Source organism: Melospiza georgiana, chromosome 14 (genome assembly GCF_028018845.1).
Source record: "Melospiza georgiana isolate bMelGeo1 chromosome 14, bMelGeo1.pri, whole genome shotgun sequence".
Lineage (NCBI taxonomy): Eukaryota > Metazoa > Chordata > Aves > Passeriformes > Passerellidae > Melospiza > Melospiza georgiana.
Window position 1 is genome coordinate 9,121,024 of NC_080443.1, and position 24,921 is coordinate 9,145,944.

General features: G+C 37.9%; 1 protein-coding gene across 1 annotated transcript in view; it reads left to right on the top strand.

The window, feature by feature from the left end:
* Positions 1–23,657, top strand: part of TENT4B (terminal nucleotidyltransferase 4B) — a 41,632-nt gene extending 17,975 nt beyond the window's left edge. The window contains exons 2-12 of the mRNA XM_058034289.1: positions 3,533–3,656; positions 8,755–8,801; positions 11,557–11,677; positions 12,707–12,814; positions 14,804–14,932; positions 16,206–16,419; positions 16,772–16,898; positions 17,006–17,109; positions 18,580–18,767; positions 19,344–19,508; positions 20,702–23,657. Of these exons, the coding sequence (XP_057890272.1) occupies positions 3,533–3,656; positions 8,755–8,801; positions 11,557–11,677; positions 12,707–12,814; positions 14,804–14,932; positions 16,206–16,419; positions 16,772–16,898; positions 17,006–17,109; positions 18,580–18,767; positions 19,344–19,508; positions 20,702–20,881 (1,507 nt within the window). The 3' untranslated portion in view covers positions 20,882–23,657. The remainder of the gene's footprint in view (positions 1–3,532; positions 3,657–8,754; positions 8,802–11,556; positions 11,678–12,706; positions 12,815–14,803; positions 14,933–16,205; positions 16,420–16,771; positions 16,899–17,005; positions 17,110–18,579; positions 18,768–19,343; positions 19,509–20,701) is intronic.
* The last annotated feature ends 1,264 nt before the right edge of the window (positions 23,658–24,921 follow it).

Sequence of the window (24,921 nt, forward strand, 5' to 3'; positions counted from 1 at the left end):
CTATTTAGTGATGCTACCGTGGGAAGTCATTCTTGTGATTTTGCAGCCATAGTTTATTTTTTAATGATACATCACTATCCCTCTCAGTGGGACATGAAATTAAATTGAGTGGCTTCTTTATAATTCTGTTCTCGCTGTGAAATTCTGATGGAATCAGCTTACCAGACTAGAAAACAGATGTGATGCAGGTAGAACTTTGTTTTAAAACATGTTTAGAGAAAGTGTAAGAGAGGTTTTTATTTTACTTTTCCCCATGTGTTAAGATTTTCTGAAGTACAGGACAAAGATCCACTTCTTTACTCCTATTTGCTGTAACGAAAATGGCAAACTAAAATGGCAAACTTCTCTTGTGCATGGCAGAGAATTCTCTCCATGCATCCTAAGTATGTGTTGGGTGTGCTTCAGTATGACTATAAAGCCAAATGAAATATCTTTCAATAGTGAAATCAGGTTTATTACAGTGTAATTTCTTTCTATAAACAAGTCTCCCTTTAAGGACTTTTATCTGAAATTACTGATGAATGTAATGGTATTAAATAATAAAATACTGTTATGATGCCAAAAAGAACATCTCAGTCTCTTTGATCTTCATTTTGGCTAAATATAGAAAATTTCACTAGAGACTTTTGTAAACAGACTCCATTAATCCTAACAAATTGTTTTGAAAAACAGCAACTGTAATAGATGTTGATTAAGACAGTGAATAACCTTGAGTTTTAATTTTCAATACAGCATGAGTTAACTCCACATTAATTGGAGTCACGCTTCTAAGTCATGTTGTACTGCTCTGAAATCCACGTGTGCCTACTTCTGTTTGTCTTGGCTTTAATTAATCATTCCCTTATTTCTTGGCAGCAGCCTGTTATTGGGCAGGGAAATATGGATCCAGGTGTAGTCTTGAGCCCCTGTAGCTTCTGCCTGCCTTCTGCACACCATGGCTCTGTGCAGCACAGGAGGTCCTGGCAGCAGGAGTCTTGCAGCAGATGAAACACAGATATGTCTGTACTATTTCCAACTGGAGTGCTGATGAGATCTCTCTAGTAGTCTTTAAGCCTTTCTTCTGTCATTGAAAAAGTTCAGATTTCATTTTTTTCTACAGGTGCAGTGTTTACTAACATTCTGTGCATGTGTAATGTAGGTTTGTGTGTTTGCACGTAGCTTAATTTTTTGTTTTGCCACAAAGCTTTTCATGACTACCTAAGAATAAGAGGGATGCCGTTCAAAGAAATGCAGACATCTGTTATTTATGTTTAGAAAAAGAAATACATCTGGTTCTGACAACACATCATTATTTTATATGCTTCTAAAGAATGCAGCAATTGATACAATTATCTGAATTCAGAGTGTCCGTGGAGTTAATAAAGAGCAGTGCCCTGAGAACTGCAGTGTGTGTATGGCTTGGCTCTCTGTGCACTTTGGGGACCTCTTTTCTGATTGCTTTGTTCTTTCAAAGTTCCCTGATGGGACAGGGCAACAATTAACTCCCATAAAGCATGAGCCCAGGAGCAGCTGGGCCCACTAATGATGGGCAGTATGGATTTGTGCTGCGCCATGCATGAATTTCTCCCCAGGGATACTCCCTTGGTATCATCCCAGCCTGTCTCATGCCATTCCGTGCCCTCAGGCAGCGTGGTGTTGCTCCTCGTGGCTCACCGTGCATGTGGGCATTGAGTCCTTGCTGAAAACACTGCCCCAGAGCAGTTTCAGGTGCCTTGTGGATGTCACAGTCTGCTCCAGCTGGTCCAGAGGAGCAGAGGCAGAAATGGGGCTGTGTTTCTTTATCAGCTCCCCACTGTGCAGCCCCTAAAGGCAGACCTGACTCCCAGGTCTTCCTGAAGATGGTGAACCAATTACAGTTGAAACATAATTTCTATTTTCAGGAGTTTAATTTTTGGGAATTTGCCCGTTTTCCTTGTTACTTCTGGTCTTGAAAGCTAGATTAATGGTCAAGCATGTGGAAACAAATTAGCAATTCGGTACACGTGGCCTGCAGTGGGGACAGAATTAACTTGGTCATTGAAGTGCTCAACTTGTCCTTTATCACCTACTTCTCACCTGGATCCAGTACATGCACTGGGAGGATAACTGTGAGAAAGTTTAAATGCCAACACATGGAATAGCAGTGAAGAGTAGAAGCTGGCTGAGAAGCTGAAGGCAGAGTAGTCAGTCTGGTGTAAGGTGTAAGTGTGGTTTGGAATGTGCACATTAACTGCAGGGTGTAAGCTTCCAAGGAAAGCAAGAAAGCAGCTGTAGGAGGAGGTAAGAGATGTCCTCTGGCAGAGGAGTTTTTCTCTTAGCCTTACCTGTATAGAGAGTTATGGCAATGGGCACCCCCAGCTGCCAGGCTATTGTGACTGTTCCCCTAACTTGGAGGGGAGGAAGAGAAGCTTGTGTTGTTCATAATACTGCAATATTGGAAGAACTAAACACAGGTAGTGTGAGTTCTTTGCCTGCTCTGACTCTGTTAAACACAACTGTTGGATATTTTAATCAGTTTTATTGACATATGTATACAGCTTCCACTTATTAACATTTGATTTATTTAAGTGTGTGTGCAGTAGGGAAGTATTAGATTCCCCATCTCAGCTAAGGGCTTGGTCTTAATAAATTGCTGTCTTCTGGTGGTCCCTCAGAGCTTTAATGAAAGATACAGTTGTACTTGGTAACTAGAAACAATACATTCTTAAAAGATAACTAGCTATTACTGTAATGGTCATTGCAGAAAACAAATGAAATTAATTTAGTTACTCCGTGGCTGGAATTACATTATTAGTCAAGTTGATGATGTGTTTCTGGTACTACAGAAGCACAGAAATTCGTAGCACTGTATGAAGACATTTTTATTTCAGCTCTCATTACAGGCAAGCTAAACATAACTCACTGACAATGAAAAACACATGTAATATGGTAAATTATATATGGGTTAACTGTCAGTCAGTCACTTATTCTCTGAGCAATTGCTGCTGCATGTGTACTACATATTTTCTGGGGTTATGGGGGGAGAGTACATTTTTAGTTTATGTGACTTCTATAAGCAGTAAAAGAAGCAGTTTTTCTAGCTCTAGTACTGGCACAATTACTGTCAACTTTTGCAAGCGTGGTACTGAATACAGACTGCTGCCTGAAGCTCCCTGCCTGGTGCCAAGGGGCTGACTAGGAAGTGTTTTTGTGAAGTGTGTACTCAGAGCTACAGCTGCGCTCATGGTTGAAGACTGAACCGTTTCTGTGTTATGCTGGCATTAAAATAGAGTGTGACTTTCAATGTGAATTGAAGGCACTTGGATTTAGATTTGCTTCCATGCTTTTAGCAAATCAAGTGCAATATTGACCTGTTGGCATAAGAAGCTAATTGGAACTAAATGCTACAAAGTGTTGTGAAGTAGATTTTTTTAATTGCATGCTGCTCTAAAATTACCTTTAATGAAATTGAGAACTAGGAGCTTGAAATATTTTTTGTTAGAATAGTTGATATTTCATTTGCATGTGGGTTTTTTCTGATTATTTGTTCTTTCTCTTTTTATTTCTTTCTTAGTCTTCATGAAGAAATCATTGACTTTTATAAGTATATGTCTCCCAGACCTGAAGAAGAGACAATGCGGATGGAAGTGGTGTCCAGAATAGAAAATGTTATCAAAGAGCTCTGGCCTAATGCAGATGTGAGTAGGACACTGTTTTATTTGTTAATATGTAAAAGCAATATTTTGTGCCTCTTCACTTTATGGAATATTGAATATTGCAAATACTGTTTATTTTTCCATGCTAAACATAAAAAGACTTCTGGTGAAATGAGAGGGGTCATCTTTCTTACTCAAATAATACAGGATAACATTTTCTATCACACATAGGATCAAAGACAAGTTAGTCCTGCTGTAGTGAAAGAGAAGGCAAAAGGTGTGGCAATGTTCAGTCTCGTGAATATTTATTTGATAAGGTGAATGGAAACATATCAGACACGCGTGTATTGTGTTTAAAGAAATCTTCTGAAACTCCTGTCTTTAATAGTAGGGCTTTTAGTTCAAAGACTTGTGATCTTGAATAAATCTGTTAAGGTGGTGTACCAGCAATATCAGATTATGTAGACCATGGTATTTTTAATGGGCAGTTATACTAAATTGATATATTTTACAAATTAAAAAAAACTCAGAAGTCTGTGTTTAGGAAGAAACAAATCTGTAGATCTGTGTGCTGAGCTGTGTAATGCCTCTTTCCACTGAAGTTTTTGCTAGTATGTACTCATTCAAAACAAGAGCTTCTCCTATGCAGAGCTATGGGATTTTTTGATAAAGGTTAGATTAAAAAGAAGACAGAGAAATTGCATTTATAAGTCAGTATGGTTTTATGGGGACACAGTTGGGTTTCTGGCATAATTGAATCTAGTTTAATTATATTCTTCTACTAATATTGTGTTCATTTCCAGAATGTAAATTTCAAGCTGTAGTCATCTATTTGTAGAGAACAGTAGCTGAAAATAAGGGCTTGTTAACCAGAAGAGCAAACCAGATTCAGACAGCAGAATCTCTAGTATAAGGAATGCTCTTTGATCCTGCCACAGTAAAAGACAGTGTTTTGACATGAGTGACTTAAATCCACTGTTCATTTCAAATCTTCTTAACCTGTTTTTTGGAATGCCTTTTTAGAAATTGGCAGAATATGACAGAATGTGAATTCTGTATAAGTTCTATGTATGGGATGTGTGGGTTTGTGTGTAAAATATACTCACATTTTCCAAGAGGTTATTGTTATGGACAATGTTTCACAGAGCATCACATGGAAGGAGCACTCCACTCGGTGATTGCTGCCTTTGCACAGCTGGAGGGAGGTGTTTGAGTCATTACTCCACAGGTCTGGCAATTTTCTCTTTGAGCAAACGCAGTAACCTTTCCATGGGAGCTGTGTAAGAGAGCAGCATGTGCCACAGGGTGTTGCACAGCTCTCCTCTAACCCAGTGAGACATTCAGGTGGACCCTAATCAAGAGCAGGAGTAGTGGTCTGGCAGGCAGTAGTGCAGGAAACAGTGTGGGTGCCACACCCTGTGAGTGCCTTGCAGGAGAGGATTTCACCAAAACCACTGAGGCTTCAGCCTAGAGATGTTGCAATTTCCTAGGCAAGTTTGTGTGCTGCAAACTTAACTAGGCTAATGGGGTGAATGGATTTATTACCAGGGGATCTCTCTTTGTTACCACTAGCACTTTGAATGGGGCACAAGAACATGCTGCGTCCAGAGATACTCTGTGGGACAGGCTTGATCTGTAAAAGTCTTTTGTATTAAAAGTAACTTTTTATGTACATATATAACATACATGTTTGTGTGTGTGTGTGTAACTTTACATCCTTGAGCAAATAGTCTTCCTTTAAACTGCTGAAAGTTTTCTGTAGCCACCAGGTATTTAAGGAGGGGAAGCAAATTACGAGTCCTACCACAAGCGACAGCTGACCACTGGGCTTAGCTGTAACGTGACTGAGGGGAAGCACACACTGTGTAGTTGAAAAACCAAAGTTCACTTTTCAATTAGTGCCAGTTAAATCTGCCAGGACTGTCTTTCTCCACTGTGCTTGAAAATGTTAGAGAGCGAGAGCGTGCCAGTTCTTTTTCTCAAGTCAGTAACTGTTCTTCAAAGCCCAACTGCATTTTGTCTGCAGTTGTTACGTTGAGGAAGAATTCTCCTTTTGTATGTCCTTCCGTTTTCTGGAGGCTGAAAGGGAACTGAATGGTGACAGCAGCATTACTGTGGTGTTATTTTTCCAAAACTTATTTTGCCAGATCAGCTTGGGAACTGAACCGCTGAACTCAACTGTGTTCGACTTGGACAGTCTCTTGTAATTTTTCAGTCCTTTGAGTTAATCACTAACCTTTTGACAATCTGTGTTGGTTTAGCTGCTTCTAAGATTCAAGTTTTGGGTACATGCTCTGGGAAGGTGGAGTGTTACCTGGTCCAATGTCCTCAGCTCTAGCTGTAGTGTAAAGTGATGAGTTAATATTTAAGCTCTTCGTTTTGAGACGTTGATACGGCCAAACCAGCTTAAATAAACTTGGAAGTTAGGCATACACATTTAGCTTGTAGTTTCTCACTAAACACATAGGTAAGACATAAAAAAATATATAAATACATAAAAATCCAATACTAAGAAAAGAAAAATATGGCTTCATGAATTTAAATGTACAGAGAATGTACATGTGGAATGTGCCTGAGCACATCCTTTATTTTTCCCCCTCCCCTGTTCCACTTAGGAAAAGGCTGAAAAAGCAGATGGGGGCGGGGGGTAAAACTAGGTATCCTAAACTGTTACTTTATTTATAGAAGTTAGCAATTGTGTCATTTGCTCTCTTACTCAAGGGAATGTGCTTAGAAGGAAACATTCCTAGTAAGTGAGAACTGTTCTTGGCATCAGCAGGGCTCTGACCATAAGAAACACTTTAATTACGCTGAAACCAAACAACCCAAAACATTTAAATGAAAACTTTTTAAGACAAATATTTTTGACAAGTTCAGTTGGAAAATTTGGCTACTGAACAAATAAGTACTTACACAGTTGAATTTAGGATACATTTGTAATGATATCCTCAGCTTCATGTCCATGTGACCACATAGATCTGAAAAGAGGGAATGTTACATATTTCACACACTTAAATTATGAAAGTTCTAGGATTTGGAATGAAGGTAAAAAGTGGAACTCTAGTTCAACAAACTTCAGAAAATTCTACTGAAAGATGTAGAAGAAAAGGAAATTAAATTTGCTGTGGGTGTTTTTTGTTGTTTTGACAGAGGGATTTTGGTACCAGAAATTTACCATGCTTTTGTGGGTTTCCATTCTTTTGTGCTTAGTGAGCATGTATTTGGACACATACTGTAATTAAAGCTCCCTCAGGAACTGTGGAATTTATTATGAATAAGTTCACAGAAGTGTGGGATAAACAGTAACAATAACCTAGAGGAGTTGGAGTTATTAGAGTACTGTGAAGACTGAAGTTATCTTATGAGTGCAAATACAGATCTCTGTCCACAAGCAATAAGAACATGATCAGCAGCATTGGCACACCACAAAAACTAATGCTCACATCTCAAGTCATAATAGTGTTCTGGTTTGGGATGCTTTCAATACATGCATGGCTACAGAGGTTCAACAATTTAAATTCCAAACTGATAATAAATCAGAATCCTTTAAAATCTGTGTTCTGATTTCTCCACTGTTCCTCTTTTGTCTTTCCAGTTTTTGTGAGAGAGTGGTTGAAGTGTGGGTGTGGGTTTCTTTTTTAATAGTTCAGTGTTTCTCATACTCCAGATTATTGTAGAAGAGCAGATGTTGTCTCATTCCTTTTGGTAAAGGTCATATATGTTGTATCAGTAAGTTTATGAATACTTTCAGGGTTGTTTATTCAGTAAAGGCTCTCTTTGCTGTTCAGCTGAACACACTATTTTGTTTGATATTGTGAAAGCACATTTTGTTTTTTCCAAACCCATCAGTGGCTGTTTTATTGTGCAAAAGCACTTTTCTTGTGTTTTTGGTGCCTGAATGAATCCTGGTTTGACTGAACCCAGTTTCATAGAGGATACTTTTATTACTACCCTGGATAAACACAGTGATTATTATTACTACATTCTTAGCTTTGTGATGCCTTTATGCTTTTATACAATATTGATGTTCATGCTGTGGCACCTCTCACAGTCTTTGCCAGTTTGAGAAGCTATGAACTGTCAATATTAAGTTGTGTATGTACTTTTTATTGGGCTTGGGGTGAGGGGCTGAGAGGAGTGAAGTGATAAAAAATAATCAGGAAGAAGCACTCAAACTGCTTCTTAGTCTACTAAAGTATTAAGGCACTTGCAAAACATCATCTTTTCTTCCCTTTTTCTTATCCTGAAGGGGAAAAACATAAAAAGTGGGTCATTGACATACAAATAGGTGGCAATCAAGCTGGTGTATGAGACTCATTAAAGCAGAATACTCAAGTCTGTATAAGGTGGCTCCAGGAAACATCAGAAGAATGGCTGAAAATTAGCTCAAATGTGTAGATATTTTTTACTTTGAAGTCTCCCCAACCTCCCTTTGAGACTCAGCCCATGAGTCTGACCTCCCTGCAAGGCTTGGCTAGGTAATGAGAGCGTGGTTTTGGACAGCTTACAGGGGAAACCTGATGGTTTACACCTCCAGTGCTAGATATTACAGCATAATAAAGTAATTCTGTGGGATGTGAAGTTCTCCAAAACTTCCAATTGTGGTTTAAGCAGAAATAGACAGAGTTGTGCTACTTGCTTTGTAATGCAGAAAAAAATGGGGCATGATGGAATTGGTTTTTTTTAAGTATGCAAAGCAATGGAAATATGTTAGACTTCGAAATGCTCAGATACTGAGAGGTATACTTTGAGATGTGAAAACAAAAATCAAATTAAACTGATACTGTTTTTCTTAAATATTCTGTCATCCTTAAGCATTTCAAAATCTTGGATTCTGGGTTTTTGACAAATTTGGTCATTGGAACAATTTTTACATTGCAATGCAGTTGTTTATTAGAAAAGGCAAAGTTATTAATGTTTTATGAGTAAAAACAATGAGGATCAGCTGTTTGCAGCACATTGAAGGTATGTATGCTTTAACAGATGTGTTCAGTTCCTGTTAGCAATACCAAAATCTGCCAATGGAGGGTAGCAATAGCCAGCCTTTACAAGCAGCCTAATAAACTTTGTCTTCTGAAGCCTGAAAAATTTCTTAATTCATCCCATATGTTTTCTCATATATCCTTTTCTTGTGTTTCAGGTGCAGATATTTGGAAGTTTTAAAACTGGTTTATATTTACCTACAAGGTTAGTAATTTTTCAGTGTAAATTCCACACAAAAGAAAAGTAACTTGTTGGACCTGTAACCCTGGGGTGATTTATCTGCTCTCTCAGGATCTGTGCTACTTGTGTCAATACTTGTTATGCTAAGCAAGTGTTAAGCTATTAGTTCTCTGCAAAGTGTACAGAAATGCAATAAATAAGACTATTGACTGTAACATGTGTCTATATAGATTTTGCATGTATCAGTAGAAGGTTCTGAAATACCATGTGGTCAGAAAAGGCTTGTGTTGGAATTTGGCTTCATTAATGCAAAAAGAAGATGTTGGCCCTTAAAGAAAAGCTAAATTTTAATTCCACAGATGACTAAATCGAAACCTTTAATGTAACATTGTTAATATTAGCGCTGAAGAAAAAATATTACAACAGAACTGTTTTTTTTCTTTCAGTCTTCTTTTGTGAAATCTGTACAATAGTCAACATCTACCTTTTCCAAATTTATTGCTAGTTTTCATAAAGAGTCTTTAATCAGTGACACTGGTATCTTCTGTGTAGAAATTGTGAGTATTTATGACAACTAAATAGAAATTGAGTGAAATGCTTAAATGGTTGTAGGGGATAAACACATTTAAATAGCATAAATCTGAGGATAGCTTTTGAACTGAGTTCCATACTTTGGGAACAGGAGGACATCTAGTACTGACTGCAGGTGAGGGATATCCTCATTATTGTTCCATCTCTATTTGTAAAAGAAAGAATCTGACAGATGCTTTAGTTTCAGGAATTGTAAGGAAGTCTAATTCCTCACTTTTTGTTTGTAAAGCCAGAAGCGAGGTGTACAAATACTCATTGTTTTCACATTTGGCCTCATTTCTGGCCTTATTAAAATTTATTTTAAATAGGCTTAATTAAATATGATTTGATGCTGATAATGCTAGAGAGATATTCCTGGTGACTTGATGGATATTTTACTATATTTGCTTGATTGTTTTGAAATAGATGTAACAAAAATGTTTTTCTGTTGTCATATATTGCCTTTCTTGAGTATTTGTTTCAGGTGAGGTTTTGGGGGAGAACAAATGCAGATACTTCAAATGCAGTACATAAACCCACAAAAAACCTTCCTGTGGCAGTGCTTGCCAAACTTTCAAAACAGTCATTATGGTCATTAATTCACTGTTGCCTTCTATCAAAGCTTCCTTCTGCCCTAGGTTTTCCCTTCCTTTTCAGTAACAGTTTGTTTAGATCTCAGGCTCTGGGGTTCAGAAAGGTGTGAAGTGTGTTTTTAATGCTGTGTCTCTCTGTTGGGATTTGCTCTGTATCCATCAGCTGAAGCTGCTGCTGAAGGTTTGGGCACTTTGCTGCTGCATCTCTGTGTCCCTTTGCAGGCAGTGTCTGTGCTCAAGGTGGCAACAGAGCTGCTTTTTCTCTCTTGGTGTGCATCAGGAAAATGTCTCCTGTTTTTAACTGTCAGCAGTGGGTTTAACAGGAATTCAGTTTAGAGGAGACATGTCAAGCAGCATTTCCTGCTGCCCAGGCCAGTTTTGAACACCTTTCAGAAAAAGAGGCAGGTGCTGCCTGTCCTTGTCAGCCCAGCAGTCTGTGGCTGAACTGCTGCTTCAGGACACAGCTCATCTAGTGCAGATGCAGTTTCTTTGGGGTTCTTAAAGCAGTGGTGTTTGTCAATCAGCAGATCTATAGGATCTCTTGCAGGGGGAAGTATTTCTTAACTTTTTTGAGTTTTGTGTTACTCAGTTTCCCATCTCACTGAAGCACCCTGCTAGCATAACTATAGGGTTGCACACTCACCTCCTCTGTGTTCCTGGCCAAGCAGGGGAATCAAAGGACTTAGGGTGCAAGGAGAGAGAAGCTCAGGATCTCACAGTAGCCCTCAGTGCTCAGATGTGACACCAGCCACCTTTTGAGTTTGAGTTCAGGGATTGGATTAGGGTGTCAGCTTCCTGTGTAATGAAATGGTTTTGTGTGTGCGTAGGGAGGAAGTGTAGTAGGATGGAGACACCCCTTCAAAGAGCTGCGTTAATGAGTGAAGTTAATTAGTGGCTTGATCTTATTTAATAGCTTGTGGCTTCCTGAAGTCCAAGTTGCCATCTTTTCTTCTCCCTTGCCTTGTCCCTATTCTTGGTACTACAGGCCAGCAGCTTCCCCTGTGCCCTCTGGTGCTCTGATCATCCAGAAAACCAACTCAGAGATGCAGAGAGGCAGGAAGTTACCCCAGAATGTTCTGTGGGTCCTTTAAAGGGGGAGTGAAGAAGGTTTCTGCCAGACCCATTGATAGGCTGAACTGATTTGCTGTGGATTAGACAAACACCAGACCTGGAGCAAAGGAGGAGACAGGGTCATGCATGTGGGGGTAGAGGATGGGAAACTGGACTTTTCCTTTTGGTGTCAGGCTGTTAAATCAACATTCCTGATGAATACAGCCCAAAGGTGGTGATTCACAACAAGTTCATTTCTTGCTCTGGATCACTCCAGAGAAGCTGATCCCTCTCTGCTCACAGTGTGGCCTGAGGAGACTAATTTTAGGCTTTGCAGCCTAATTGATTTATGTTTATCTGTCCCCTCCTCCAAGTAACCTGAAATGGTCTGTATTTCCCCAAGTGTAAGAGTTCATCTCCAGCCATTTCCTGGGAAAAATCAGAATTAATTATTTGGTTCAGCTATGTTCTCTCAGCTTTATTCGAGTTATGTATAGATGTCAATTGTTTGTATTTTAAGTTTATCATTCTTTTAATTTGAATAAATATATTTTTTTCCTTTTCAGTGATATTGATTTAGTTGTGTTTGGAAAATGGGAGACATTACCTCTTTGGACCCTGGAAGAAGCTCTTAGAAAGCACAATGTAGCAGATGAAAACTCAGTAAAGGTTTTAGATAAAGCAACTGTAAGTTTGGGGGAAGAGGGTATTCCCTTGTTTTAAGCTGAATTTTTAATCAAAGAAAGATGTTGGTTAAAAGAATGAATTTTTATAAGCAGTAACTTATTTTGTATATTAAATTTGAAATAGAAGATAAAGAACTTTTTTATTTAGTATGATTTTTACTACTAACAAAATAATTGATATTGCAATAACAAAAGCATTTTTTCTGTTGTGGAAATTGTCTGATATTTGATATGCACAACATGTTGCTTTTAAGAGAGATTGGACTAGTCAGTGTTGTGCATTGATGTTTTTAAACCAGGGCATGTAAAAACTCTGGACTGAGTTTTTACATAAGTAATTTTTCTTGCAAGTAGGCAGGTATAATCAGTTTTCACGTAGAAGTACTAAGTACAGCATTGTCTAAATAGGTAATGGTATGTCTTGCAAAAAATAGATAAATTCTATTATAATTTCCTATCTTTTGCTAATTGTAAGAGTATTGGGATATCTAAGTCATAGCTGTTATTAGTAGAGAGAGGAAATTTGATGGTCACTCAGGTGGAGACACATCAGAGTACTCTCCATATCTTGTACTTCTTAATTGAAGTTCATTTTGGTGAGGAAGTGATGACCCCAGTGACATGAGTTGTGTCATTTCTGATGTCTCCAGGACCATTTCTCTGTTTCTCCAGTGTTTGTCTCCCTCTGGTGTCTGTGGTCTCCACCAGAGCTGAGCTGCTGCAACAGCAACTCACCCAAACCAGTCCAAAATAAATCACCTGGAAGGTGAAGCCTTAAGTTCTGTTCAGCAGGACAGTAAATTGAAAATAGTGTTTATGAAAAGCCAATATGAAAATAGTGCTAGAAAAGCCAAGTTTATGTAAACAGATTGGCAAGGCAAATGAGTTCATAAGTAGGAGTCCTGATTTCACTGCCTACCTCCTCTATAAATTCATAAAAAACTTCAGGTTTTCTGGTGCATATAAGTCATAAATGAAACCAAGTGTGTCTTGGAAATCTGTATTGACTTATTGTATCTTTCTTTTGCAGGTACCTATTATTAAACTGACAGATTCCTTCACTGAAGTAAAAGTTGATATAAGCTTTAATGTACAGAATGGGGTTAAAGCAGCCCAGCTCATCAAAGATTTTATCAAGGTTAGGCAACACTCTCATGGAACTACACACTGAGTATTTGATAACTTAATTTTATTTTCTGTTTTACTTTGACTGCATCATTACTAGAGATACACTTTTACTCTGTTGTTTTTTGTTGTCTGATAATGCTGAGGGATAGTCTTAAGTTGTAGATATATTGCCTTAAAAAGCATGAAGATACTAAAATAGAAGAATAAAATATGGAGTAGTTTTAATGGTACAATGATTAAGAAAAATGCACTATTGCCTGTTTTAAGTGTTCTGCTCCTTTAACTGCAGTTCATTGAGCTCTGCACTTCAGAATTTCAAGATGTGAGATAGTCTTCTCATGAAAGCCTGAAGGTGTTTTTGTGTGTGAAAGCATAGAAAATCAAGTTGCCTGGGTTACTTGTGACCCTCTGGCCTTGGGTCAGGGGGTGAGAGGGGTCTGTGCCCCGGGGGATGGAGCAGGAGCTGTGTGTGGCAGCAGGGACAAGAATGCAGCCCTGTGGTACCCCAGCCCAAAGAGCAGAGCAGGTCTGGTGCCAGCAGCTGGGGCAGAGAAGTGGCCAGGGAGGATGTGCAGGCTGTGGGTGGGGTCAGGGTCAGCAGCAGCGTGGGGCAGCATGGACGGTGACAGTGGACATGGACAGGCTGACAGTGCAGGGCAGCAGCTCTGGAGCAGAGTGGAGGCACTCCCAGCAAGGCTCCCCCATGGTGCTTTCCCACAGGGCTGTTCTCCCTGCAGGCTGAGCCAAGGCTGTGCAGCTGTGCCTCACCACAGCTGGCCTTGAGCACGGGCAGCTGAGGAGGAGGTGGCACAGGCTGCTCTGGAGGGTCCTTTGTTTGACTTGCAGAAAACTTGGTGTGTTCTTGCCAAGTGACTTTGTTGGTGTTCTTGAGGCACTCTCTATGTAACACTTGCAGGGCATTCTCTTGGGTCTTATTTTATCACATATAACTTCAGTACCTTTCTGAGATGTCATATTTGGCATTAGGCTTGGAAATGCCTCTTTCTCTTCATCCAGGTTGTTTAGGAAATCCAAGGCAGTTGAAGCCTTTATTAAGGGTGTGCAGTTTTCCAAGAAAAATCCCATCTCTAAATTTTGGTATATACTGATATTCAACACTTCAGCTTGTGACTGGAAGTTTTTAATTGTTCAGAATCTTTGGTTAGATAGTTAGGGATCCTCAGTTAGATGGGACTCCCAGTACTCACCATGAGGCTCCTGCAGAGAGGTTCTTGGCAAAATTCTTCTTTCCCTTTAATCTTTTTGCAGTCACAGACATAGTGATCCACATTTCATCTGTGACACTAAGGAACTTTTTAGCTCTGTGTTGATAAAAGCAGTGATCTTATTAGTCCTCTTTTGCCCCTCCCCTGTGAGGGGTGTACAGAGTGCAGGCCTAGCCCAGCCTCCACTGCTGTCCCAAAGCAGCCTCTTAGGGGAATCCATGCACATAAACCCTTTAAAGGACCAGTTACCCAAAGGTATTTTGCTTTATTGAAGATGCTACCTGGGTGTAATAATTTTGAAGGGCTTTCTTTAACTCTGGGCATCTGAAGTACTTGCAGGACAGAAGTCTCAGGGCACTTTGAGCTACCTCTCAATTGTAGCAAGAAGGTTTTGTTACAGATGTCAGTGTCTCCACAGTTGTTCCTTTGCCATATTGCCATATTTTTCACTTGTATGAGAAAAGTAAGTGTGTGTGTGTGTGTGTATATATATATATATATATATATTCAACACAAATACTTCTGATTTTACAATGTAATAACTTTTTTCTCTTGTTAATATCTGCCACCAGAGTCAAACAGGTAAAATACCTGTGTTGATTGTAGGCAGGGCATTGGCTCTTCTCCACAGTTACTAAACATGATAGGTTAGATTAATGATTAGATTAATGATAGTTACCTTAAAGGCAAAATATAATAAAACATGGTTTCAATATGCTCTCCATTGCATGCATGCATCACAGTATTGTAACAGCTTTGTTTTTCTCTTTCAGAAATATCCTGTGTTACCATTTCTAGTTTTAGTATTGAAACAGTTCCTGTTACAGAGGGACCTTAATGAAGTATTTACAGGTGGAATTGGTTCTTATAGTCTCTTTTTAATGGCTGTCAGTTTCCTTCAGGTAAGTTCAATGGAATCTGTCAATGCCATTGTGCCTAAGGACATCACCTTAAGAAGGAATTTGATCAACCCTCCAGTTTAATAATTTAAGCTACCACTTTTTGGGGTTGCACCTCCTTTTCATTAAAAATTAGATATGTCCCATCTGTCTCTGTTCCTTCTCTGATGCTGATACTTTTGGTACAAAAGGTGTTTAGAACATCTGTTGGTGTACCAATGCCAGGCACTGATATATATGATTTTGATACACATGATGTGACGTGTGTCATTCATGGTAAAACAACTTGAATATTGTATAACTTGCTTGGAACAAGTTCCATAAGGTTGGTGTTAGCTGCAGCTGTCCTTTGTGACAGTCCTGATTGGTCTCCAGGTCACACACCCTGTATGTGCTTTCACAAATGCAGTGTAATCTTGATTCTCTGGGTTACTAAGCTGATATCAAACAAACATCTTTTGCAACTTTCTCTTAAATCTAATAGAACAAAATGCATGAGCTAAATTTATATTGTTGTGCCTGGGAGAGGGAAATATTGAACAAATATGAAGTAGCTGATTTCTGGCTGTATCAGCCTTGTTCTTTTTCCTGAACTAATGTTATGTATAGCTGTGTTTGCAAGTGTATGTCCACACTTTTCCAGACTCTAAATACTCTAAAACCCGAGCCTGGAACTGGAGCTTGGTGTTTGCTGAGTGCCTTTGCAGTTCCCCGCTGAGCACAAAACAAATAAGGGCAACATGCATATAGTTTAAAACCATAATCTCTCCTAATCCATTTTCTTATGTTGAATAACAGCACTTCCATTTGCTCATTAAAAAATATTTTTAAAAAATTTAAATTTCATATCTGTTACAACTCTGAGCTGGTTTTGTCCACTCAGGCTGCCTCTCAGGCTGTTTCCTTAACAGTAGAGGGGATCCTGTGTTTAGCTGTGCACATGAGAAGTCTGTATTTGTATTGCAGACCCAGGTTTGTGAGGTACAAATATCTGCTTTTGCACAAGAACCCTGCCATTAGTGCTGGAAGTTCACTTATTGGATTGAAAGTTCAAATGCACAAAGATTAGTGTTTGACAGCCTTTTTTTGAAGAGGTAATTATGTTATAAAAGTTGTCATAGCATCTTATTTTAGAGATGCAAACTGCTTAATCAAGGGAAAATATTTAGACATATCTGTTTTATTTTTTATTTCTGTATTTAGACATGTTTGCTGTGAAAAAGTGAAGAACTTGAAGTCATAAAAGAATGATTTTTTTTTTCTCTCTTCTTAATAGCTGCATCCCAGGGAAGATGCCTGTATGCCCAATGCCAACTATGGTGTTCTTTTAATAGAGTTTTTTGAATTGTATGGACGTCACTTCAATTATCTGAAGACTGGAATCCGAATAAAGGATGGTGGCTCTTATGTTGCCAAGGATGAAGTGCAGAAAAGCATGTTGGATGGCTACAGACCATCAATGCTGTACATTGAGGATCCATTACAGCCAGGTATCCTCAGAAACCAAAATGGAATAGCACTACTATTAAATGTTTAATAGATGCACTGCAGGATTTTTTTTCTCTTCATATATTTTACTTGTACCCAGAGAATTGCTAGTCTGGACTTCTTTACATTTAAATCCCTGTAGATATTTTAAGTTGTTTATGCTAAATAAATAAATAAATAAATAATAAAAAATATATATATAATATTTCTGCTTTATGCTAATCCTCTTCTACAAGAGGTGGCTACAGTTAGTTGGGACTTAAGGGCAATTTTAAAAACAGATTACTGTCTCGTGACTGAAAGGTGATGACCATAGTTTCAATCTTACTCATTTATTTATATTCTTATTTTAAGGTAATGATGTTGGGAGGAGTTCCTATGGTGCCATGCAAGTGAAGCAGGCTTTTGATTATGCCTATGTTGTTCTGAGCCATGCTGTTTCCCCAATAGCTAAATATTATCCTAACAACGAAACAGAAAGGTAAAGTCTCCAACTCTAAATCTCAAACATTCATTGCTTACGTTTTTCTGTCTCTAAAAATTAATTGTGGTGATGGTTTTGTTTTGTTTTTTTTTCCTGGTTTGCAGTATATTAGGGAGAATAATTAGAGTTACTCAAGAAGTGGCCACATACAGAGACTGGATATCCAAGCAGTGGGGAATGCAAAGCAGAACAGAATCTTCATGTAATGGTGAGTTCTGACTCAGCAGGGATGAGGGGCAAACTTCCTGCACATTTTGCTTGTATAGATTTTATTGTTACTTTTGCCTCACATAAGTCTATGTGTGCATCTTACTAGTAGTTTCTTCTTTATTTTTCAGTATTCATGTGTTTTCATCCAGAAAAGTCAGATTTGTGCAAGAGTAAAATGTGCCCATCTTTGTTGTACTAACAATGGATTTGGTTAGTAGAGAGATCTGTAAAGAGGGCTGCCTTCCAAAAAGAGACTTTGGAAAAACTTCCAGTTGAAATTACCACATTGTCAGTGTCACACTTCCTTTGTCCTTTAAATATGGACAAGGTTTTAATAAAAATTGCTGGGCATGCTAGTTTAAATCTGAATCCTTAAATACTGCATTTTTAATAGTAATTTTAAAGTCTAACACCAAATGTGTGAGGAAGAAATACTTAAGCCAGGATTCACTATGTAAGTGGAATAAGTCTTTTAAACAGACAAGTCTTGAAATGTCAATCATGATCTTGTTTTTAACAAATGGAAACACAAAATTTAGCCAGAGAACTTGGTGACAATGCCCTTTGGAATCACCTTTAATCCATTGCCCATCTTCTGACTTCAGCAGCCAGTTGCCACCCTCTCTTGGTGCAGGTGTATCTGCTGTCTGGAATTTTTTAACTAGAATTAATTTTCATGCTCTCCAGTTAATTTTAGAATGTTTCCTGTCAGAAGTGTTCTCTTGTTAGCGATTAATCAGAGAAGATGTTTCAAGGACCCGTTCTTTTGGCTAGGCTGGGATTTTTTTTACTTGTTTTTAGAAGTTGTGTGAGTGATTTGTCAGCTGGATGTGCTCTGTGCCATTGGAGCTGTGACCCTGCAGGCCCTGAGCTCCCATCACCCCCCTTTTAGCTGCATTTGTGCACAGACATCATGTAAATCTCTACCTCCTAAGTGTCTTATTTCTGATAAAACAGCAATCAAAAAAGAAAAATAACCCTGTATTAATAACCCTGTGACAGTAAAAGTGGTTGTCTTGTTAATTTAGTTCAGATCTAAGTTCCAACTTTTGTTTTTTTAAGGCAGAGCTTAGTGATATATGAGAGTTCTGTATCTTGAATTTTCAGTGTAGGAAATCCTACAAAGTAATGGGGCTTATTTTGAGTTCATCTGATCCTAGAAGCTCCAGCAGAAGAAAAATTGGAGTTGCTGAGTACTGGGCATACAGAATTTAAATCTCTGTATTTGAGTGCTGTTGAAGTGTGGCATGGAACAATCTACAGCAGCACATCTGAACTTTGTTGCTGCCTTCTTCCACATCTTCTGTCCCTAATTTCTATCTCAAACCATGTGCTCAGTGCATTAATGTCCATGTGTTACTGTGGATGTAACATGTATTTTGTATCTTAGGGGCTATATTAAATAACCTCAAGGCAACATGTTTTTGCATTTAAATGTGTGGTGATGCTTCTGTTTTGTTTTTACTAGGTAATGGAGTAACCTTGATAGTAGATACTCAGCAGCTGGACAAATGCAACAATAATCTTGCTGAAGAGAATGAAGCCCTGGGAAAGCCTAGAAATAAAACTTCAGAAACACTTAGTAAACATTCTTCAAATTCTTCATCAGGTCCTTTATCATCATCATCATCTACATTGTCCAGCTCTAGTGATGTAGTAAGTACTGGAAGTTTTCTGACTCTGCTTTTTAAAATTTCTTTGGGTTTTTTCCCCTCTGATTTATATTGTCACAAAATACATTTTGGGAGCTCACAATCCTAGTCAATTAATTCATCCAGAATCCTAACTTGCATAAGATGTTAATTCTTATGCAATTTCTACACATACAAGTTGCAGTGTGTTTTTGACACAATACATGTAGAAAGTGAATATATAGACACAAAGTTTCACAGCCCTCTTTTCTCTGGGAAAACTGTATTTCAAAAATAAAACAGACTGGTAATCCTAAGCCACATGCTTTAAAAAACAAACAGGCCAAAAGCTTTCAAAAATATCTGTTTGGGAATTTTACTGTAAAAATAAAAGGCAAATCTCAAAACCAGAATCACACATCAATACATCTTTAAATCTGTTTTACTTGATAAGAATTCTGGATTGAAAGAATTTTAATATCTAGTAAAGTAAACAAGTTTTCAGTTTTGTCCACTGTTAACTTTATTTTTAAAAGAAAATTCACTTTTAGAAATACTCACTCTTAAGAAAAGCTCACTAATCCTTTACATTTTCCTGAAGGATTCTGATGGAACACCTTGCAAAACCTCTAAACAGTTGAGTTGTCGTCAGTCTACCACAAACAGAGTGGGGTCACAAGAAGTGTCACTGGAATCCTCCCAGTCAAGTGGGAAAACACAAAATAGCCAAACAGCCAATACATCCAGCAACACGAACAAATCTCAGGTTTGTGAAATGTTTGAAAACAACAACTGTGTAGATTATTTGAATATTACACATATCCTCCATGGAAGGGTAATTTGTTCTGGAAAGGGAACACTGCATTTTTCACCTCCCTTTTGCCCCATTAAAAAATCTCCCAGCACTGATTGTATCTAAAGCCACCTGGTTCTCTGTTAAGCTTGCACAGATGAATTTGCAACCGTGGCTTTCCCAACTTTAAAAGAGATGAAGTTGGTCTGACTTGTACACCAAATTTGCCAGAGGTGTTCAGCTGTGTTGCACCCATTTCCTCCTTTGCAAAAAGCACACTAGCCAAGTTTTGATTGCAAAATATGAGAGATGAGGTGTGCCTACACTCAGTGAAAGCAGTTAGCAAAAATGTGTGTTTAAAACCCTGACTGACTGCTCTTTTAGCTGTTGATACTTGTTGCTCTGTCTTCCACTAAGGGAGGTGAAGATTCTTTGTGATAGATGACATTCACCCTCATTTTCCCCTATGGCCAAACATCCTTATGATGACAACTGTCAGAACTTACACATTTAGGAGATTTTCCAACTGAGGAATGCTTCAGTATTCTGAAAATATTCGATGCCTCTATATACAGTATACCCTGGATATATGCAGTTTAAATTCTTACACTTTTTCAGAAACTGGGTCTTTATGTTTGAAACATAGTCCACAACCTTCTGGAATTCTTTCCTTGAAAATAATTCTGAAGACATGCCTCTTATCTGCTGATGATTTGTCTTCTAACAGGACAATTCATACACCTGGTCTTGGCTGTGCTATGGGTGTGTGTTTGTATTATTGGGCAGAACTAATTCCAGGCTGGAACGTGCATGCCCATGATCTCATCTCTAAAAAGATGGGGTATGTCAGATCATGGGCATGCACAGATTTGATTATGGACATTTCTGTCTTAGATTATGGACATTTCTGTAAAATACCTTTATACTTTCCAAAATTCCAAGTGCTCTGCCCCTCTTGTTAGGGGCTAGAGATGAACATTTGTTTGCAACCACCCGGGTGGGAGATTGGCCCTGCAGTGCTGCTGTCCCAGGTTCCCTCTGCCATGGCAGGTTTTCCAGGCTGTTCTCAGGGGTCAGCATGCTGGTTGTGCAGGAGCAGGGCTGTGTGACTGCCATGCCTTTTTCCCACTGCAGGGATTGCTGACCACGTTCTCTTTCCTCCACAGCACGGATCCGCACGGTTATTCCGCTCCTCTAACAAAGGCTTCCAAGGTCCAACAAACTCAAGCCATGGTACCTCAGTCACAAACAAACAGCACCAAGGCAGCAAATCACACCATCAGTTTTTCCACGGCAAAAAGAGGAAACACAAGAGGGATGCAGCTCTGTCAGACCTTTGTAGATAGTTGACTACTTTAAGACTGTTCTTCTGTGTGCAATGATCTCATGCTACAGGATAGTTTGATAGTGACTCCTTGGATCTCTTCTGGAGCTTCAGACTGTTCAGACATAGATTAGCAACTGCATTTTTTTTTCCCAGCTCGCCACGGAACGGAACATGAAGATTGATCACTGCAAAAAAACAAAAAAAAGGAAAAAAAAAAGAAAAAAATGGAAAAAAAAGGAAAAAATTAATTTTTTAAAATGAGGAAAAAGGCTGCTCATTTGATAAGTCATATGCTACAACAGGGTCATTTAGGATATAAAAGCTTGAATGTAAAATAAATGTATTTCCCATCAGCTCATGCTGACCTGTAGAGATAGTACTCAGTGTGTCTAGGGGGTGGTAACAAACAAATAAAACACAAAAAATAGGAAAAAAAAGGCAAAAAATTGTATTTTGAGGGAAACCCAGCCTTTAAAGGTGAAAGTAATTTGTGCATGATTTTTTAATTATTTTTGCATATACTTACCATTTTATTGTGTATATATAGATGACCATATAGGAAAACTGACATTTGTAATAGTGGATTTGTTAATACTTTTTACATAACATTACTGTTTAAATTGTAAACATAAATTTTTCTCAGGATTAGTTTGGAAAATAATCTGAATTGTCATCTTAACATCCATATAAAGAGACATTACTAGTTGTATTGCTCAGATTTTCTTTTCTTGGCATTTGGAAGATCTCATAGAACTTTTGATCTGCAAAAGCTGTTCCTCTGAAAGAAAGGTTTATGGTGACAAATGAAGATTTTCATTTGTATAAAGTGTACATGTACTTTGTGTAGACACTGAGCTTGTCATCTCTGAGAAGTAACCTTCACCTTGTTTTCTAGAGTGCCATCATTTCAGGCAATGGGGTTTTATAGTTGCATCCTTCTCTTCCTCCCCTTAGTGGTCTCTCCTCAACCCTTCTTTCTTTTTTTTAAGGAAAAACAAAGGGCCACTTGGGGTTTGGGGGTTTTTTTTTGGTTTTTTGTTTTGTTTTTTGTTTGTTTTTGTTTGATTGATGGTGATGATTGTTTTCTTTTTTTGTTTTCTTTTTTTTTTTTTTTGGTTAAAAAAAACCTAAACAACAAAAGTCAATTTGTTACAGACATTTGCATTCCTGGGCTGCTTTAATCCCATGCCTCCTTGTTTGTGCCTTTCCTCCCCCTTCCAGGTCTGGGTTTTTTTGTCTTTTATATTTTTGCTAACTCCTGTAGGAGATGATAACTGTTGAAGCTTTAAGTAAATTTTACAATTAAAGTATTTTTTTCTCACTCCCCTCTTAGGCATTTTTATATATACACTTAATTATTAAAAACAAAACAATTTCAAATAATGAAATATACTTTATATTGCCTTAAAGACCCAAACCTTTCATATCTCCTAATATTTCTTCATTGACCTAGTTCTCATTTCATTGAAACTCCACACGTGTGAGGTTCAGTCACATCACAAGTCTAGGTTGCAGTACCTTTGATGCCATGAATGCGAATGAAATGGAAAATTGCACTCACAGGCATAGTTTGGAACAGGAGTGGGGACACTTCAGTGCTAGAGAGTTAAGTGGCATTTACTTTCACATATTTCTGTAAAGAGGAGAGTCTGTACTTGGCATACCTGGCTGTATTAAATGCAGCAGTTCTGAGATGATGCTTTTATAAAAAGTACTGTTAGCTTTGAGAAACTTTTTATATACATTTACAGAATACTACAGACCAACCTGACCTTTATGGGCACTAATGAGTGCAATGATTTTTAAAGTAAAATGAGACCAGAACCAATGTTATCACTTAAATTAATAAACATTTTCAATGTGTTAAAGTGTTTTACTTCAAAAAGGAAAATATATATATATATTCCAAAAATACAGCAAGTCATAACATTTACTCCAACACTAAGCTTACGTGATGTTAATTTGACAATTTTTTTTTAATTTTTAGAGTCATATTTTAATTTGATCAGATAATTTTATCAAGATGTTCAGCTTTTCTTCATAGAAACTAGTGAAAGTTGTACCACATTATGCATAGTCACTATTTATTTTGTTTTAGATTATTGTGAATGTGTAGACTTATGTTCACCGCTTAGGGAACAATTATTTATAAATTATATTAATCCAGTATTGTTAGCTGCTATTAGCAAAACTGTTCCAAAACTTAATACTTGCAAAGATCTGTATCGCATTTACCACACTGAAGTGTTTTTAAAAGAATCACCCTCATTGTTGAAAGCAAATGTACTCCTAGGGTGCAGATATTAGTGTTCCAATAAGCATGTGATAATTTTAAGGTGGTGGTAGCGGGAAGATAATCTTGATTCCATTGGGAATCTTAGGTTTGCCTCAATTTATGGTTTTCATAAATTTAATGGAAAAAAGCTTTTCCTGGACTGCTCAAGTTTCTTTTTGGTAAACAGTATCTTTCTAAAAGAAAAAGAAAAAAAAAAAGAAAAAAAAAAGAAAAAAAAAAAAAGCATGAAGGAAAAATTGAGGTATTTTACATTGCCTCAAATGACCAGCATTGTATTCATAAAATACTGTATATCTTGCAAAACTTTATTTAAACGGAACAGTTGAACTGTTCGTTTTTCAATCTGAAGTAAAATACTTTCAAGACCTTTTAGTTTGCCTGCTCATTTGTCTTGTACATTTCATCTCTGTATTTGACTCAAGTCTAATTCCTTTTTGAGTTTCAATACTTTTGTGAAGATTTTGTGAATATATGAAAAAAAAATAAATGTTTAATCTAACTACTGCAGTTTATCACCATTCTTGACACCCTGTCTTCCCCTTCAGAGCACTGTGGAAAGAGTTTCTCAAGTAACATTTTTTGTAGGATCAGGGTCCTTCCCCAGCTGAGTTCTGGGTCCTCTGCCTGGAGTTTGGAAGCTGATTTTGTTCAGGTGGCCCTGGTCTGCTGGTCTTCCTTTCAGGAAAGCTGGAGCAGAGTCTGTAAGCTTGGGAATAAATGGAAGATAATACATGTGTAATGATTTCTTAATGTATGATCTTTGTCTAATTTTCATCCTCAAATACACAGGAAGCTTATGGAAGGATCCATTTTCCCTGTCTTCTGAAATCGGCTGTGGGATGGTGTTGCAGCTGCAGGGCAGCAGCTGCTCAAAGCTGCCGTGCTGAGGGGGTTGTGTAGAACTATTCAAGAGTTAATTGGATTTACTGGCAGCTAAAATCCATGTTCAGCAGTTCCTGAAGCACAGCTGATGTTACTGAAGTGTGTTCTTGTCCTTCCCTGGGAGACGTGCACATACTGCAGGTTCTGGTACTTTTCCTTCTGGTACTCCACTGCACACCATTGGAAGTACATAAATAATCTGGAATGTTTGTATATTGTCCTGTTTGGCATTAAATTGATTTGCTGAGACTCTTTCGATTAAAAAGAAAATTGATCAGATAGTGTTTATGGTTAAAAATGTATGTATTTTTTAATTGACAGTCTTCTCCCTTGTGGCAGAAAAGAAGCTGAAATGTAACTAAATCTTCCTGTTTGTGAGACATGATTTCTGTTTTGTCAGAATTTACAGCTCAGGTTTTGAAATACTAAATCCAAACTTGTTTTCCTAGAACTAAATCTTTAGAAAATAATTGTAGTCCAGTGGCTGGTGACAACTTTTTTAATGTCCTTTCAAAATGGACCTTTTCCATTTTATGTTTGGAGTCATCATGAGTATATCTTAAATATAAAGTGAGCAGCTGGTTAGAGAATAGTCTTACCTGGAAAATGTATTGTAAATAAATGCAGCCAGCCATTTGACATCTTGATGGATGCTAAAACTCATGATAGATCTTAAAACAGAACGTTTGACTACAGCTTTATTTTGTAAAGAGTAAAAACCATAGGAGATAAAATGTGCCTTTGTTGGGAATCTTGGCCATGCTCTTGGCAATAGCCAGCTCAGAGGTGGCCTGTTCCATTTGCTCCTTCCTGTAGCAGTGCAGGATATGGATGAAACAAGGCTAGAAAAAGAATTTTAATTTTATTTTGCTGTAAGTTAA